This window comes from Capricornis sumatraensis, chromosome 12 (assembly GCF_032405125.1).
Source record: "Capricornis sumatraensis isolate serow.1 chromosome 12, serow.2, whole genome shotgun sequence".
Taxonomy (NCBI): domain Eukaryota; kingdom Metazoa; phylum Chordata; class Mammalia; order Artiodactyla; family Bovidae; genus Capricornis; species Capricornis sumatraensis.
Window position 1 is genome coordinate 22,220,626 of NC_091080.1, and position 15,877 is coordinate 22,236,502.

At 40.3% G+C, this 15,877-nt stretch overlaps 1 protein-coding gene across 1 annotated transcript in view; it reads left to right on the forward strand.

Annotated features, from left to right (window-relative positions):
* The window catches only part of DGKH (diacylglycerol kinase eta), a 193,207-nt gene that overhangs the window by 70,636 nt on the left and 106,694 nt on the right, over window positions 1–15,877 (forward strand). Inside the window, exon 3 of the mRNA XM_068984345.1 lies at window positions 12,458–12,568. Coding sequence (XP_068840446.1) covers window positions 12,458–12,568 — 111 coding nt within the window. The remainder of the gene's footprint in view (window positions 1–12,457; window positions 12,569–15,877) is intronic.

The following is a 15,877-nucleotide window of genomic DNA, read 5'->3' on the forward strand; positions in this document are numbered from 1 at the left end:
CTTGCCTGGGACATCCCAGGGACAGAGGAGCCTGGTGGGCTACAGTCCTCGGAGTTGCAAAGAGTCGGACACAACCGAGCGACTAATACTGGTGGAGTGAATGGCAGTGAATAAAAGCAGACTGGCTTTCAATTTGGGGGAAAGCAAACCCCAAGAGAATAGTCAGCAACTAAATGCTTAAATTTGCTGCAGGGACATGAGCAAATCAGAAAGATGGCTGCAGAGTAAAGCCCTCTGGATCTGGTTCTCAGCATGCCGTCAAGCTCCCTGCCCAGGCTCTCCCTTAAAAGCTCTCGGTGTGCAGTTCATGTTTCCTCTCAAAGGACTGAACATCCGTCTTCACCTCACTGATTCATTTGTGCAATTAAGAACTGTTCTCTGTGCTGGGAACCATGATAAAGCGCTGGCACTGCAGTGGTGAATAAGGTGGGCCTGGCCCTGCTCTAACTAATAGGGAGATTAGTTTGAGGGTAATTGAATTTTGAAGAGCCCCTGGCACCAGAGTGGAGTTATCCAAGAGCAGTGGTCATCATTTTATAATTCTTACTGGTAAATAAGACTGATATTCTAAGAAGTAAAATAATAATACTATATGAGTTGTAAAGTCTGCTCCATTATTAAATATAATTTCATGATTGATTTATTTTAATGTTTAGAAAACTAGTATGCATTTTGGAACTGTATACTTTATGTAGTTAAACCTGATCTTTTGGGGATAATTTCTTTAAATGTAAGCATCAAGCCATTGTTCAGAAATGGTGTATCTTTTTATTTAACTGTGTCAGTCCCACTTAAAATACTTTTCCCAGAAGTATGGCCTGTTAAAAAGAGTACCTTGCTTATGAAACTTTGTATGGCATTTGGAAGATTATGGAAGATATTTATGCTATATTTTGTTTTGTCCTAGCAACTCTGAGGAATACAGGGCGGGTGATATTTATCCTTACCTTACAGATAGGAAAACTTAGGATCATAGATGTTGTCACTCATATGCAGTCACAAATACAGTAAATGGAGCCAGAGATGGAACTCAATCCAGGGTTCTTTTTTTATTTTTTAATATTTTTAATTTATTTGGATGCACCGGGTCTTAATTGTGGCACGTGGGATCTGTTACAGTTCTCTGACCAGAAATCAAACCTGGGTCCCCTGCTCTGGGAGCACGGAGTCTTAGCCACAGGAGCGCCAGGGACGTCCCAAGGGCTCTCGTTTAGTAGGAGTCAGGCCTATGTCTTTTGCCCTTTCTGACACTGTATTGACTTGCTGGAAAGAAAATTTGAAATCTCTTTCTCTGTTGAATTCCTCAAGATCTGAGAAATATGTTTTAATCCTTTAGATTTCTTACTTTTTGTTTCTTAATTATTGAATAAATCTGTTAACATACTCGTTATTTTCTTAGTGTCAAGTACATGGTTATATGTGTAGAATGGAAAAATAAATAAGATACAGAGGAGCGAGACAAGAATTTTTTATTTCACATGGTTAGTGCCACGTGTGTGTGTGTGTGTTTGTGTTGCGCTGGGTGCACCCAGGATATGATGGTGACCTGAGCCTTGGAGGATGATAGGATGGAATGGGAGGTTTCTAAGAAGAAGCAGAGGAAGGTATTATGAGTAGAAGGAAATGCTTGAGTAAGAGCTTGGACACAGAGATTCATGGAGGATTTGGGGGTTCACAGGTACTTCTCGTCTCCTCTACTGTGGATGAATTTAGGAGGACTGCTGAAGAAACTGTTAAAGAAGGTGGGTCATTTACAGAAGGAAGAGTCTCTGCCTAGCTCACAACTCTGGATTTACTCTGTGGGTCATAGGAAACCACTAAACGTATTAAACCAGAGTTTTGCAAGATCAAAAAACATTTTTCCCCCATGGGTAATTCTGTCCACAGTGGGAAGAATGGACTAGTGGTGGGAAAAATTGCTAGTATGGAGACCACGTAGGGTACTGTGGAGTTCAAAGGAGTGAGAGAAGCTTGAACTAAGGCAAAGGCAGGAGTGGAAAGGGATGGAATGAAAGATAAGATCTGTTCTGTAATGAATAACACTTACCATGGAGCCTAAGGTGACTGATGATGATATCTTGTCATACCACCTTTTTAAAGAATTACGTATCTTTTCCTATCCATTGTTTCACATATCGCAGTAGCACATACAGATATACAGATATTATTTCCACTGAGAAGTTAAAGTCTGTAAAACTAAAGAGGCTTACCGTTTAAGGAAGTCTTCTAGACTCATTGATGTTATAGGTTCTGAACAGGTACCCTGTACACAGACAGCTTTCCTGGATCTTATATGACAAACGATATGGCAGCAAAAGGTATAAGACAAAGAATAATTCTCTGGGAGAATGAAGTAGACAGAATTAGAAGGAGATCCTAGTTTTATTCCTGGGTTGGGAAGATGGAGAAGACTGTGTACCCACTCCAGGATTCTTTTTTTTTTTTTTTAATATATCACTCTAGTATTCTTGGGCTTCCCTTGGGGCTCAGCTGGTAAAGAACCCACCTGCAATTTGGGAGACCTGGGTTCGATCCCTGGGTTGGGAAGATCCCCGTTAGAAGGGAAAGGCTACCCACCCCAGTATTCTGGCCTGGAGAGTTCCATGGACTGTATAATCAATAAGGTCTCAAAGAGTCAGACACGACTGAGTGACTTTCAGAAGAAAGAAGCGATTACATACAAAATATACAGTGGTAAAAATTCTCTTGACCTATGTCTTCGTCTGTTCAGGCTGCTATAACAAAAATGCTAAAGACTGCCAAAATAAACAATAAATACTTATTTCTCACAGTTCTGTAGTCTGGGAAGTCTAAGATCAGTGTCCCAGTAGGGAGAGCCATCTTCTGGCTGGGGCTCTGGGGTCTTTTTTGTAAGGGCTTTAACCCCATTCACACGGGCTCTACCCTCTTGACACACGCGTTTGTGCTAAGTTGCTTCAGTCGTGTCTGACTCTGCGACGCTATGGACGGTAGCCCGCCAGGCTCCTCTGTCCGTGGGATTCTCCAGGTAAGAATACTGGAGTGGGTTGGCATGCCCTCCTGCAGGGGATCTTCCCAACCCAGGAATTGAGCCTGCATCTTTTTAAGTCTCTTGCTTTGGCAAGAGGGCTCTTTACCACTAGTGCCACCTGGGAAGCCCCTCTTAACACGGTCTCCTCCCAAAGGCTCTACCTGCTAGTACCATCACACTAGGAGTTAGGATTGCCCTCCAACATTTAGTCCGTAACAGCCCACATCTCCTATCACAACAAATTGTATTCCCATTCCCTAGGAGAGAAGTTAAGGGGTCATGTTGGGACAAGACGAGAAGCTCAAGATGCTTCTGGAATTTTTGAAGGCATCTGTAAAACATGAGTCATGACTGACATTTCCCCTTTTCCACATCAGACTCTTCACCACGCCTATGTGGTGTTTCCCCCAAAGCCAACATATGAAAATGTACATTTATCAGATAAATCAGGCAGGAACAGATTTTCCAGAGATTCTTAGCTTTCTAAAAAGGCTCACTGAATGGCTGTTTATAAAGCTGCACTCTCCTCAGGACATCAATGTAGTAAGTCCCCAAAGCAGCTTCAACTTTTGACGCAGAGGTGTTTCTGAAATGTTAGGTGAAATCCTGGAGCACTCGTGTATATAATTTAAAAGAGAAATTACTTGTGTTTGCTTTTAGAAAGGGGTGTGAAATGAGTAATTCCACAGCTTGAAGACGTTGGACTGCAGAAAGCCAGATAGAAAAGAGATCTTAAAACTTTTAAAGCTTATTTTTTTGAAACCTTTTTTTGCAAAGCCAATTCATTTGACTTTTTGGTTTTAATATTTGGAAACTGGGTTATTGGATTACTATTGGGGGCTCTGTGGCTTTCTTGATTTTTCATGAGGGTCAAATAATACTAAACTAATATCTGCTAGATTATGTGATGAAAAGTGAAAGTCACTCATTCCAATCCATGGAATTCTACAGGCCAGAATACTGGAGTAGGTAGCCTTTCCCTTCTCCAGGGGATCTTCCCAACCCAGGGATCAAACCCAGGTCTCCCACATTGCAGGTGGATTCTTTATCAACTGAGCTATCAGTTTATGTGACCAATGGCTGTTAAATGAAAATGTTTCTAAGCCCTTTTTTGAGGGAGGGGAGAGTTTATCCCTTATCCTAGAAATTGCAAACAACATAAAATTCTAATATGTATTTTTAGTAGATTTTAATAATAGCTCTCTGGTCATAACTATTTATTATTTCTTTTACCAAATTCAGTTTGTCATGCTAGGTGAACAGTGATATTGAATATATTAAATATTGTGATTTTTAAAAACCTGCTTGTTTCTTCATCTGTTTTACTCATTATTTTGAGATTTTTCGAACCACATCATTTTTCTCTGAACCACACTTATATGATTATATTGGCTGGAGCTGTTGCAGATTAATCATTTTTGTTATGTGCCTTCTTTCATGAGAAGTGTTTGTTTAACTCTCCATATATAAACAGAAGTTTATTTTGAGGATTAACTTTCATGTGAAAAACTGCCTCCTAGTTAAATCTTTTTAATCACATCTCTAGGAAAGTGAGCTAACTTTAGATGTTCTTTTTTTCTTCCTTTTTTTCTTTCTTCAAGAATTTGAAATTGACTGTTTGTATATTATAACATAGAGAAGTTTATAAATGCATGAAAATAAGGACTATATCTTACAAATCTCTGTATTCTCCTCAGCCTTACACATTGCAAATAAATCCATGCTTGTGCAGGTTTGAAAAAAATATATAAAGCCAAATGGGACAAGACATAAATGTGCTTTGAAAGTGACTGTGTAAAGAGCATCTTTAAATTAGCAATAGTCTTAAAATCAGGATAGACAGATATTTTCCTGCCCTCTGACTGTCTCTCCCCAGCCTTTCATGCAGGGATGGCATTTGAGCCCCGTATACACTTTTTTGTGTGTTGTATCTGATGGTTTTTGGGCTTCCTTGGTGGCTCACATTGTAAAGAATCCGCTTGTAATGCGGGAGACCTGGCTTCGATCCCTGGGTTGGGAAGATCTCCTGGAGGAGGGCACGGCAACCCACTCCAGTATTCTTGCCTAGAGAATCCCATGGACAGAGGAGCCTGGTGGGCTGCAGTCCCTGGGGTTGCAGAGTCAGACAGGACTAGTGGCTGAGCACTACTGTTTCTATACACAGTAAAAAGGAGCAGGCTCAGGTGTGCTGAATGCCGGGACCCAGAAAGTCATTTATAGCCTCTCTTTTCCATTTTCTACCGTTTTCTTTAAAAGACAAACTTATATACCATTTTACACTGTAAAAGTTATTTGGGGATTTCCCTGGTAGTCCATCATGAGAAATGCTGGGCTGGAAGAAGCACAAGCTGGAATCAAGATTGCCGGGAGAAATATCAATAACCTCAGATATGCAGATGACACCACCCTTACGGCAGAAAGTGAAGAGGAACTAAGCCTCTTGATGAAAGTGAAAGAGGAGAGTGAAAAAGTTGGCTTAAAGCTCAACATTCAGAAAACGAACATCATGGCATCTGGTCCCATCACTTCATGGGAAATAGATGGGGAAACAGCGGAAACAGTGTCAGACTTTATTTTTCTGGGCTCCAAAACCACTGCAGATAGTGATTGCAGCCATGAAATTGAAAGACGCTTACTCTTTGGAAGGAAAGTTATGACCAACCTAGATAGCATATTCAAAAGCAGAGACATTACTTTGCCAACAAAGGTCCGTCTAGTCAAGGTTATGGTTTTTCCAGTAGTCATGTATGGATGTGAGAGTTGGACTGTGAAGAAAGCTGAGTGCCGAAGAATTGATGCTTTTGAACTGTGGTGTTGGAGAAGACTCTTGAGAGTCCCTTGGACTGCAAGGAGATCCAACCAGTCCATCCTAAAGGAGATCAGTCCTGCGTGTTCATTGGAAGGACTGATGTTGAAGCTGAAATTCCAGTACTTTGGCCACCTGATGTGAAGAGCTGACTCATTTGAAAAGACCCTGAAGCTGGGAAAGATTGAGGGCAGGAGGAGAAGGGCACGACAGAGGATGAGATGGTTGGATGGCATCATCGACTCAATGGACATGGGTTTGAGTGAACTCTGGGAGTTGGTGATGGACATGGAGGCCTGGCGTGCTGTGATTCATGAGGTCGCAAATAGTCGAACACGACTGAGCGACTGAACTGAACTGGTAGTCCAGTGGTTAAGACCTCGCACTTCCAATGCAGTTCTATTCCTGACTGGGGAATGAAGATTGCATATACCGCCTGGCATGGCCAAGAAATAAATAAAATAAAAGTGATTTTGGTTTAACACTTATGAAGGTCTTAAAGTGTCAGTGAAGTGAAAGTCACTCAGTTGTGTCTGACTCTTTGTGACCCCATGGACTATACAGTCCAAAATTCTCCAGGCCAGAATACTGGAGTGAGTAGTCTTTCCCTTCTCCAGGGTATCTTCCCAACCCAGGGATCGAACCCACATTTCAGGCGGATTCTTTACTAACTGAGCCACAAGGGAAGCCCCTTAAAGTGCCAATGAATGTGTTAATTGGTGACGTTGTTAAAATACAGAGAACACAGTCTTCGCTCTGTGAACGTCACAGCCTGATGGGACCACAAACAGGCCACTCAGTTGTCAGAGGTGCCACTAAACAGGTAGGAGAAAGATGCATTCGATGGGCAAAGTGGAGGTGTTCACTTTTTCCTATCGGGTGGGGAAGCCTTCTGGGGCCGTGGCACTGAGTCGGAGTCGAAGTGATTAGGAGCTTTCAAGACAGTCAATTGTGGGGACTTCCCTGGGGGTCCAGTGGTTGATAAGTCTGCCTTCCAGTTCAGAGGATGCAGTTTGATGCCTGGTCAGGGGCTAAGATCCCACATGCCATGGGACAGCTTATCCCTCCTGCCACAACTACTAAGCCCTCACCTCTCGACGAAGATCTTGCCTGCTGCAGCTGAGACCTGACAGAGCCAAATAAAAGGATATTATATATATATATATAATATATATATATATATATATTTTTTTTTTTTAAGACAGGTAATTGAGGAAAGGACATTAAGGGCAGAGGGAGGAGCCTGCAAATGGGCAAGTGGGGAGTTTGGAGAGCATCACACAGGTGTCTTTTCTGACCCATATAGAAGTTTGGATTTTATATTGCAGGCAAAACACAAAAAAGATACAGATGAACTGATTTACAAAATAGTAAAAGAACCACAGACATAGAAAACTAATTTATGGTTACCAAAGGGGAAAGAGGTGGGGAGGGATAAATTAGGAGTGTGGGATTAAAGTATACGTATTTCTGTGTACAAAACAGATAACCAGCAAGGACCTGCCGTATAGCACAGGGAACTCTATTCCATATTTTGTAATACCCTATAAGGGAAAAGAGTCTGAAAAGGAATTGGTATATGTATAACTGAATCCCTTTGGTGTATATCTGAAACTAAGACAATATTGTAAGTCAGCTACACTTCACTTAGAAAAAGAGAAAACCAGAAGGACCCTAAGCAGCAGCATATTGTTATTGGGTTTTCATTTTAGAAAATTACTTTAATAAACATGGAGAAGAAATATTAGGTTACTTATGCTGTTAAAAAAACAGCCTTATAGAACATAAGTAGACTAAACGTTAATTTTTCTTCCTCATTGCCTTAAGCAACTTCACAAAAATCTGAAAACACCCACATTTTAGCCTTTGAATTGCCAAGAGGTTTGTTCCCTACGTGAGTTATCTCTCTCTGGCATTTCAAGATTTTGTGTTTGGGTTTAAGAATGTAGACTTTCTACCCTGGGCTACAGCAGGGCGACTCATCACTGAACTCTTCCTTATTCTTACCCTTTCTCTCTTAATCTTTTTTTTTTTTTTTTTTTGACATTAAATTATTTTTTCTAACACCGGAAACATTTTGTATTGGGGTTAGCCAATTAACAATGTTGTGGGAGTTCCAGGTGAACAGAGAAGAGACTCAGCCATGTGCACATGTAGCCCTTCTCCCCCAACCCCACCTCCCACCCAGGCTGACACATAACACTGAGCAGATTTCCATGTGCTCGGGACTTTGGCACGGTCATGTACACAGTGCTGTATTTAAAATGAATAACTGACAAAGACCTGTTGCATAGCACATGGAACTCTCTCAGTCTTTTGCACCTAGTTGCCCAAGGCAAGTACTTACCCGTTCTCTTGGTTCCTTTCCATCTCTTGCCCTTCATGTCAAGAGGGTAAGGCTGGCAAGGTAAAGTAAGAAGGTAAGGCTGGCAAGGCCAGTAGATTCTGCCTCCAAACCAACAGCTCAACTGCCGCTGCTCCTGTCTGTCTCAGTGATGCCACAGTCCTAGTTCCGTCTTCCCTGGTCTCTCCCTGGGACTCCTGCAGTCGCCTCCTAAAATTGGTTCTCCCCTTGCTTTCTCACCCATTTCTCCGTCTCTCGCTTTGGACAGCTCACTAGTTTTTTGCGCTGAGAATAAAAAGCTAATGCCCCTTGTGGCCAGCATCTGCTGGCTCTTGGCTCCCTTCGCTTCATCTCTTGATACTCTGCTTCCATTCCAGCTGTTATTTGCTCTCTCAGTGGCCTGCAAACACTTACTCACTTCTTCTGAAAAGCTCTTAAAATACTCCCTGAACTTAATAGCATCATGATATCATAGTAACACTTGCTGCCATTTATTAAATATTTTCTTTAATCCACATGGTGTGCTAAGTGCTCTTGAGCCATTATCTTATCATTAAATTAGATGCGATCAGCTTGTGAAGTTGGCATTATTATGCCTGGATTTTAGGCGAGGAAATGGGAGCACAGAGAACTGAAGTGACTTGCCCAGATTTATATTGTAGTGTGTAGTGGAGCCTGGCCTGAAGGCTGTCTGTCTGATTCTAAGTCGGGCTCTTTGGTACCGAAGATACAAAAATGTTTTGTTATCATTAAACTTTAATGCTCTCATAATTCCTGGAGGACCATCTGAGAGCAAGCTCTAGAGGGAATCTTGTAATGAAATTGAAAGTAAACATTAGTAAGACCTAACTACCCAATTAGAGGAAATAAACTTTTCTCAAATTGTTATGTCCTGTTGATAATAAAAGGCAATAATAATAAAAGTGTAAAAGTTGGAAATAAACTCTGGAGTCAAACAAACATGAGTTTAATCTCAGCATCTTCTATTCATTCATACAGACTTCCATATCATGAAAGTGAACTGAAAGTGAAAGTTGCTCAATTGTGTCCAACTCTTTGTGACCCCATGGACAGTCCATGGAATTCTCCAGGCCAGAATACTGGAATGGAACCCCTCTGATCCCCTGACCCAGGGGATCTAACCAACCCAGGGATTGAACACAAGTCTCCTGCATTGCAGGAGGATTCTTTACCAACTGAGCCACAAGGGAAGCCCAAAAATATTGGAGTGGATGAACACAATAAATACAATAAATTACATTACATGATGGACTTCCCGGGTGGCACAGCAGTAAAGAATCCACCTGTCAGTGTAGGGGACACAGGAGACCAGGTTAGGTCCCTGATCGGAATGATTCCATAGAATAGGAAATTGCAACTCACTCCTGTATTCTTGTCTGGAAAATTCCATGGACAGAGGAGCCTGGCAGATGACAGTTCCTGGGGTCACAAAGAGTTGGACACCACTGAGAACTCACGCATACACATTGCATTATATGTTACAAGATGGGAAGTACTTTGTGTGGGGAAAGTAAGATCAGGATGGAGGGAAATGTGAAGAGTGTGTTAAATAGGTCAGTGAGGTGGGTCTCATCGAGAAGATCAGAGACTTGAGAGAAATGAGGGAGTTGATCAGATGGATATTTAAGGGTAGAACCATCTAGGAGGAAAGAATAGGTGGTGTTCAGTCCTGAGGGTCGTACACATATGCCTACTTAAGAGCGACGCGCTGTTGTGAAGGAGGGAAGGTGACCAGGTGAAGGAGAGGTACTAGATGAAGTCAGAGGGGTTCCAAGGATGTTGGTGGTAGCAATAAAATGAACCGATATACACATAAAGCACCTGGCGCAAGGTGTGGCCAAGAATCATAGAGGCCCTGCCCACCTCTCCAGCCACGTCTTCTGTTGCTCCCTGTTGAAAGCCCTACCCTGTGTTTATAATCAAAAATTCTATGAAGATTCTCCAAATATCTGTGCTGATCTAAACTTTTCTATTTTTGCACACACCTAAAATACGCTGGGAAAACAGCAGTGGCCACAGAACTGCAACAGGTCAGTTTTCATTCCAGTCCCAGAGAGGAGCAATGCAAAAGGATGTTCAAACCGTTGTGCTCATTTCACATGCTAGCAAGGTTATGCTCGAAATCCTTCAGGCTAGGCTTCAGCAGTACATAAGAACTGGAGAGCTTCCAGATGTAGAAGCTGGATTAGAAAAGGCAGAGGAACCAGAGATCAATTTGCCAACATTCACTGGATCATGGGGAAAGCAAGAGAGCTCACAAAAGTATCTACTTCTCCTTCATTGAGTATGCCTTTGACATGAGGATCACAGCAAAATGTGGAAAATTCTTAGAAAGGTGGGAATACTAGACCACTTTACCTGTCTCCTGAGAAACCTGTATGCAGCTCAAGAAGCAACAGTTAGAACTGGACATGGAATAATGGACTGGTTCAAAATTGAGGAGGGAATATGACAAGGCTGTATATTGTCACTCTCCTTATTTAACTTCTATCCAGAATACATCATATGAAATGTTATGCTGGATGAAGCACAAGTTGGAATCAAGATAGAAATATCAACAACCTCAGTTAAGCAGATGATACCAGTCTAATGGCAGGAAGTGAAGAGGAACTAAAGAGCCTCTTCATGAGGGTGAAAGAAGAGAGTGAAATTCAACATTCAGAAAACTAAGATCATGGCATCTGGTACCATCACTTCAGGGCAAATAGAAAGGGAAGAAGTTTAGCAGTAACAGATTTTATTTTCCTGGACTCCAAAATCACTATGGACAGCAACTGCAGCCCTGAAATTAGAAGACTCTTGCTCCTTGGAAGAAATGCTATGACAAACCTAGACAGTTTATTAAAAAGCAGAGACGTTACTTTGCCAACAAAGGTCCATCTAGTCAAAGCTGTGGTTTTTCCAGTAGTTGTGTATGGATGTTGAGAGTTGGACTATAAAGAAGAGCACCAAAGAATTGATGCTTTTAAACTATGGTTTTGGGAGAATGGCATTCTATCATGTATACTATCATGTAAGAATTGAATCGCCAATCTATGTCTGATGCAGGATACAGCATGCTTGGGGCTAGTGCATGGGGATGACCCACAGAGATGTTATGGGGAGGGAGGTGGGAGGGGGGTTCATGTTTGGGAACACATGTAAGAATTAAAGATTTTAAAATTAAAAAAAAAAAAAAAACTATGGTTTTGGAGAAGACTCTTGAGAGTCCCTTGGACTGCAAGGAGATCAAACCGGTCAATCCTAAAGGAAATCAACCCTGAATATTCATTGGAAGGACTGATGCTGAAACTCCAATACTTTGGTCACCAGATGCGAAGAGCTGACTCACTGGAAAAGACCCTGATGCTAGGAAAGATTGAGGGCAAAAGGAAAAGGGGGTGACAGAGGATGAGATGGTTAGATAGCCACTAACTCAATGGACATAAATTTGAGCAAACTCTGGGAAATAGTGAAGGACAGGGGAGCCTGGCGTGCTACAGTCCATGGGGGTCATAAAGATTGGACAGGACTTAGTAAATGAACAACAACAAAAAACCCTTCCTTATTCTGATAAACTCCTTCAAGACCTACCTAAGGCTGTCCTCTGGGAGGATGACATCTTTGACTCCCTCTGAGGCAGAGCTTTCTCTTCTGAACCGCCATGCACCATACTTTGTATATGTGTTTGTTGCAGTAACACATAGTTGGTGATAATTGACATTTAATGAGCACTTCCTATGTGCCATGCAATGAATCCTTTACATGTTTTAAAGATTTATTCTTGACAACAGCCCGGAAAGGTATGTCTTGTTGTCATCTTCGTTTTATAGATGAATAATTAAAGGCAGAAGATGTTTATTGATTTGCTTAAGATAATCCAGCTTCTCAGTGGTGTCACCAACAGTCGATCACAGTATTTCTGGCTCCAGAGCTTATGCCTTCTTAACCATTGCATTTACTGTAGACCTACCCTTCCATCATTTATTAAGTCTTTATATAAGTACACACTTGAAGAGGTACGTGTATTCATCACTGTGTTGAAAGTACTAGTTTTGTGTATGTATCGTCCATACTATTTGTGACTGCTTTGAGGGCATGTCAGATTCACCTTTGCTACTTGGAGCTTTGCATATGTGTTTCCGTGGTTGAATGGTGAGAGTGAAATATTTTCTCCTGTAATTTGCAAAACATGAGAAATAATATTCAAAATGTTAATGCTAGTGCGTCATTAATTTTGAATGTTACTTGGCTTTGAATTTCATCTTAATCATGTTGTGCTTCTGCTTCTCCCTAGACCAGTATTAAAGAGGGACAGCTGTTGAAGCAAACCAGTTCCTTCCAAAGGTGGAAAAAGCGATACTTCAAACTTCGAGGTCGTACACTTTATTATGCAAAGGACTCAAAGGTAATTTGAGAGAATGCTAGAGAGCTGTAGATGGTTCTGTAAACTGTCTTTGTCTTGGGGCTTCATATAGCATTACTGGTCTAATTCAATATAAATATGGTTCATCTTGGACCAGATCACAAGGGGGTCTGTTTGAGACAATTTCATGTGATGTCCCCTAAGGACAATCTTATGGCAAGGTTCTAGTGTAGTTTTCTTTCTTTTTCCCTTCCAATTGAGATGAACAGTTAAATGTAACTTTATTAGATATAATAAAGTCTAGAGTTGAATTCCCCCCTTTCTTGCTAATTTTTACCTTATAAATCTTTTCCTGAACATGAGAGAGGATTTGCTATAGTTGCTAAGAATTCATACTCTGATTTTAGACAAGAGTTCATATCCCAGTTCTAACATATTCCACTGGAGCATCTGACCCTGGTAACCGAAGGAGACAACATTATGGGGACCAGCCATGCTACACAAAGCCACTCTCAAGACCAGGAGGCGGAGCTGGTCTACCCAATATGTAGGAAAAAACCCAAAGTTAGACAAAATGAAGAAACAAAGGAATTTGTTCCAAAGAAAATAAGAAGACAAACAGAAACGGAATGAAATGGAGATAAGCAACCTTCCAGATAAGTTGCTCAAAGTAATGGTCATAAAGATAACTCACTGAACTCAGTAGAATAGAAAAGTGAGAATTTCAACAGAGATAGAAAATATTTTTTAAAAAAAATCAGAACTGAAGAATACAATAACAGAAATGAAAAATACACTAGAGGAAACCAGCAGCATATTAGATAATTCAGAAGAAAGGACCAGTGATCTAGAAGATAAATTAGTGGAATTCACCCAATCAGAACAGCAAAAAGAAAAAAGAACCAAAAAATGGAACTAGCTTAGGGGACCTCTTGGGCAATATCAAGTGTGTTAAGATTCACATTATTGGAGGTGTGCTAAGATTCACATTATTGGAGTCCTGGAGGGGAAGAGAGTGGAAAGGACAGAAAACCCGTTTGAAGAAATAATGGCTGCAAAACTTTCCTAACCGAAGGCCTAGCATCACCTGGGAAGCCCCAACCTAAGGCCAGCGGTTTTCCTTATTGATTTGCTGTCTGAATGATCTATCTACTGATGTAGAGGGTGTTAAAGTCGCCTGCTATTACTGTATGACTGTCAGTTTTCTCCCATCATGTCTGTTAGTATTTGCTTTATGGATCCAGGTGCTCCTGTGTTGGGTATATATGTATTAACTAGTGTCACATTTTCTTGTTGGATTGATCCCTTTGTCATTAGGTAACGCCTCTCTTTGTCGCCTGTTGCAGTCTTTGTTTTAAAATCATTTTGTCTGGTATAAGTGTTGCTATCCCATATTTCTTTTCATTCATGCTTGTGTGGAATAGCTTTTCCGTCTGCTCGCTTCCGGTCCGTGTGTGATTTTAGATCTAAAGTGAGTCTTGCAGACAACATATGTATGGGTCTTGTGTTTGTATCTGTTCAGCTGCCGTGTGTCTTCTGATTAGAGCATTCGGTCCATGTACATTTGAAGTGATGCTCGATAGGTACGTGCTTCCTGCCATCCTGTTAACTGTTTGGTGCTTGTCTTTGTTCTCTGCTCCTTTCTTTTGCTTTCTTCCCTTGTGATTCCATGACTTTCTGTAGTATTATGTTTATATTCCTTTCTTTTTATTATTCATGTATCGTTTTCTCCAGCATCCTGCAGAAAAACCTGAAAGGGCTTTTTGACCAACCCCATATTATCAGTTTTTGGTTTGTGGTTACTGCTTATATCTCAGCCTCTGTATATTGCAGTCTATTTTAAGTTGATAGTTGCTCAAGTTTGAACATTTTCTAAAAGCACTCCATTTTTACTCCGCTCAACATTTTATGTTTTTGATGTTATTTTACTTTGTGTATTCCTTAATTATTGTAGATATATATGATTTTACTGGTTTTGTTTTTTAACCTTCACACGTGTCCTGCATTAGCAGGTGGGTTTTTAACACTAGCGCCCTCTGGAAAGCACTCATACCTTTGATCTATTACTTTTACTACATTTTTGCCTTTACTGGAGAGATATTTTCTTTCATAATTTTCATATTTCTAGTTATAATTTTTCTTTTCTGTTTAAATTCCTTCAACATTTCTTGTGAGACTGGTTTAGTGGTGATGAACCACAGTGTAGACAAGCTGTTGCTTGGGAAACTCTGTCTCTCAATTCTGATTTATGATTTTGCTGGCTACAGTATTCTTGGTCAAGTTTCCTCCTTTCAATGCTTTGACTATATCATGCCACTCCCTTCTGTAAAGTTTTTGCTGAAACGTCAGCTGACAGTGTTATGGAGCTTCCATGTACGTAACTAGTTGTTTTTCTCTAGTGTCTTTTAAGATTCTCTCTTTAGTTTAGCATTTTAGCATTTTAATTATAATGTGTCTTGGTGTCGGTCTCATTGGGTTCACTTTGTTTGAGTCTCTCTGTACTTCCTGGCCCTGGATACCTGTATCCTTCACCAAGTTAGGAAAGTTTTCAGCCATGCAAATAGAAATGAAAAGAAATACGGGATAACAATCTTGCCATTTGCAAAAACTTGGATGAATATAGAAGGTATTATGCTAAGTGAAATAAATTAGACAGAGAAAGACAAATACCATATAATTTCAATTATATGTGGAATCTGTAAATTATATATGGAATCTAAAAAACAAATGAACAAACAAACCCAAACAGAGAGTTACAGATACAGAGAACACATGGGTGGTTGTCAAAAGGGAGGGGTATGTGAGGTTGGGTGAAGTAGGTGAAGAGGATTGAGAGATCCAGACTTTCAGTTATAAAAATAAATGTCATGTGAATTTAATATACAGTAAAAGGAATATAATTAATAATATTGTAATAATTTTATATGATGACAAATGGTTACTTAGGTAATCGTTTGATGATGTATTTGATTGTCAAATTACTACGTTGTACTCTTGAAACTAACATAATAGTATATGTCAACTATACTTCAATTTAAAAATAGTAAGATTTATTGTTACTGCACCAGTAAGATAATTGATAATTTTTATATTAGATATGTTTGTGATATAAGAATTAGTATCATTATATACCAGGAGGTAAAAAATAAATAACAATCAAACCTAATTCTTAGCTTATGCAGCTATGGAAATAATAGCAAAATGAAATAATCTTATTTTAAAAGCCATTATGTTCACAGTTAAACCCTGATCTGGCTCCATCCTGACCCTGCATATTTATTTCCAGGCAACACTGACCATTTGATCGCCTACAGCCCCGCCCCATATTTTCCATCTCCAGGATGATTTTCC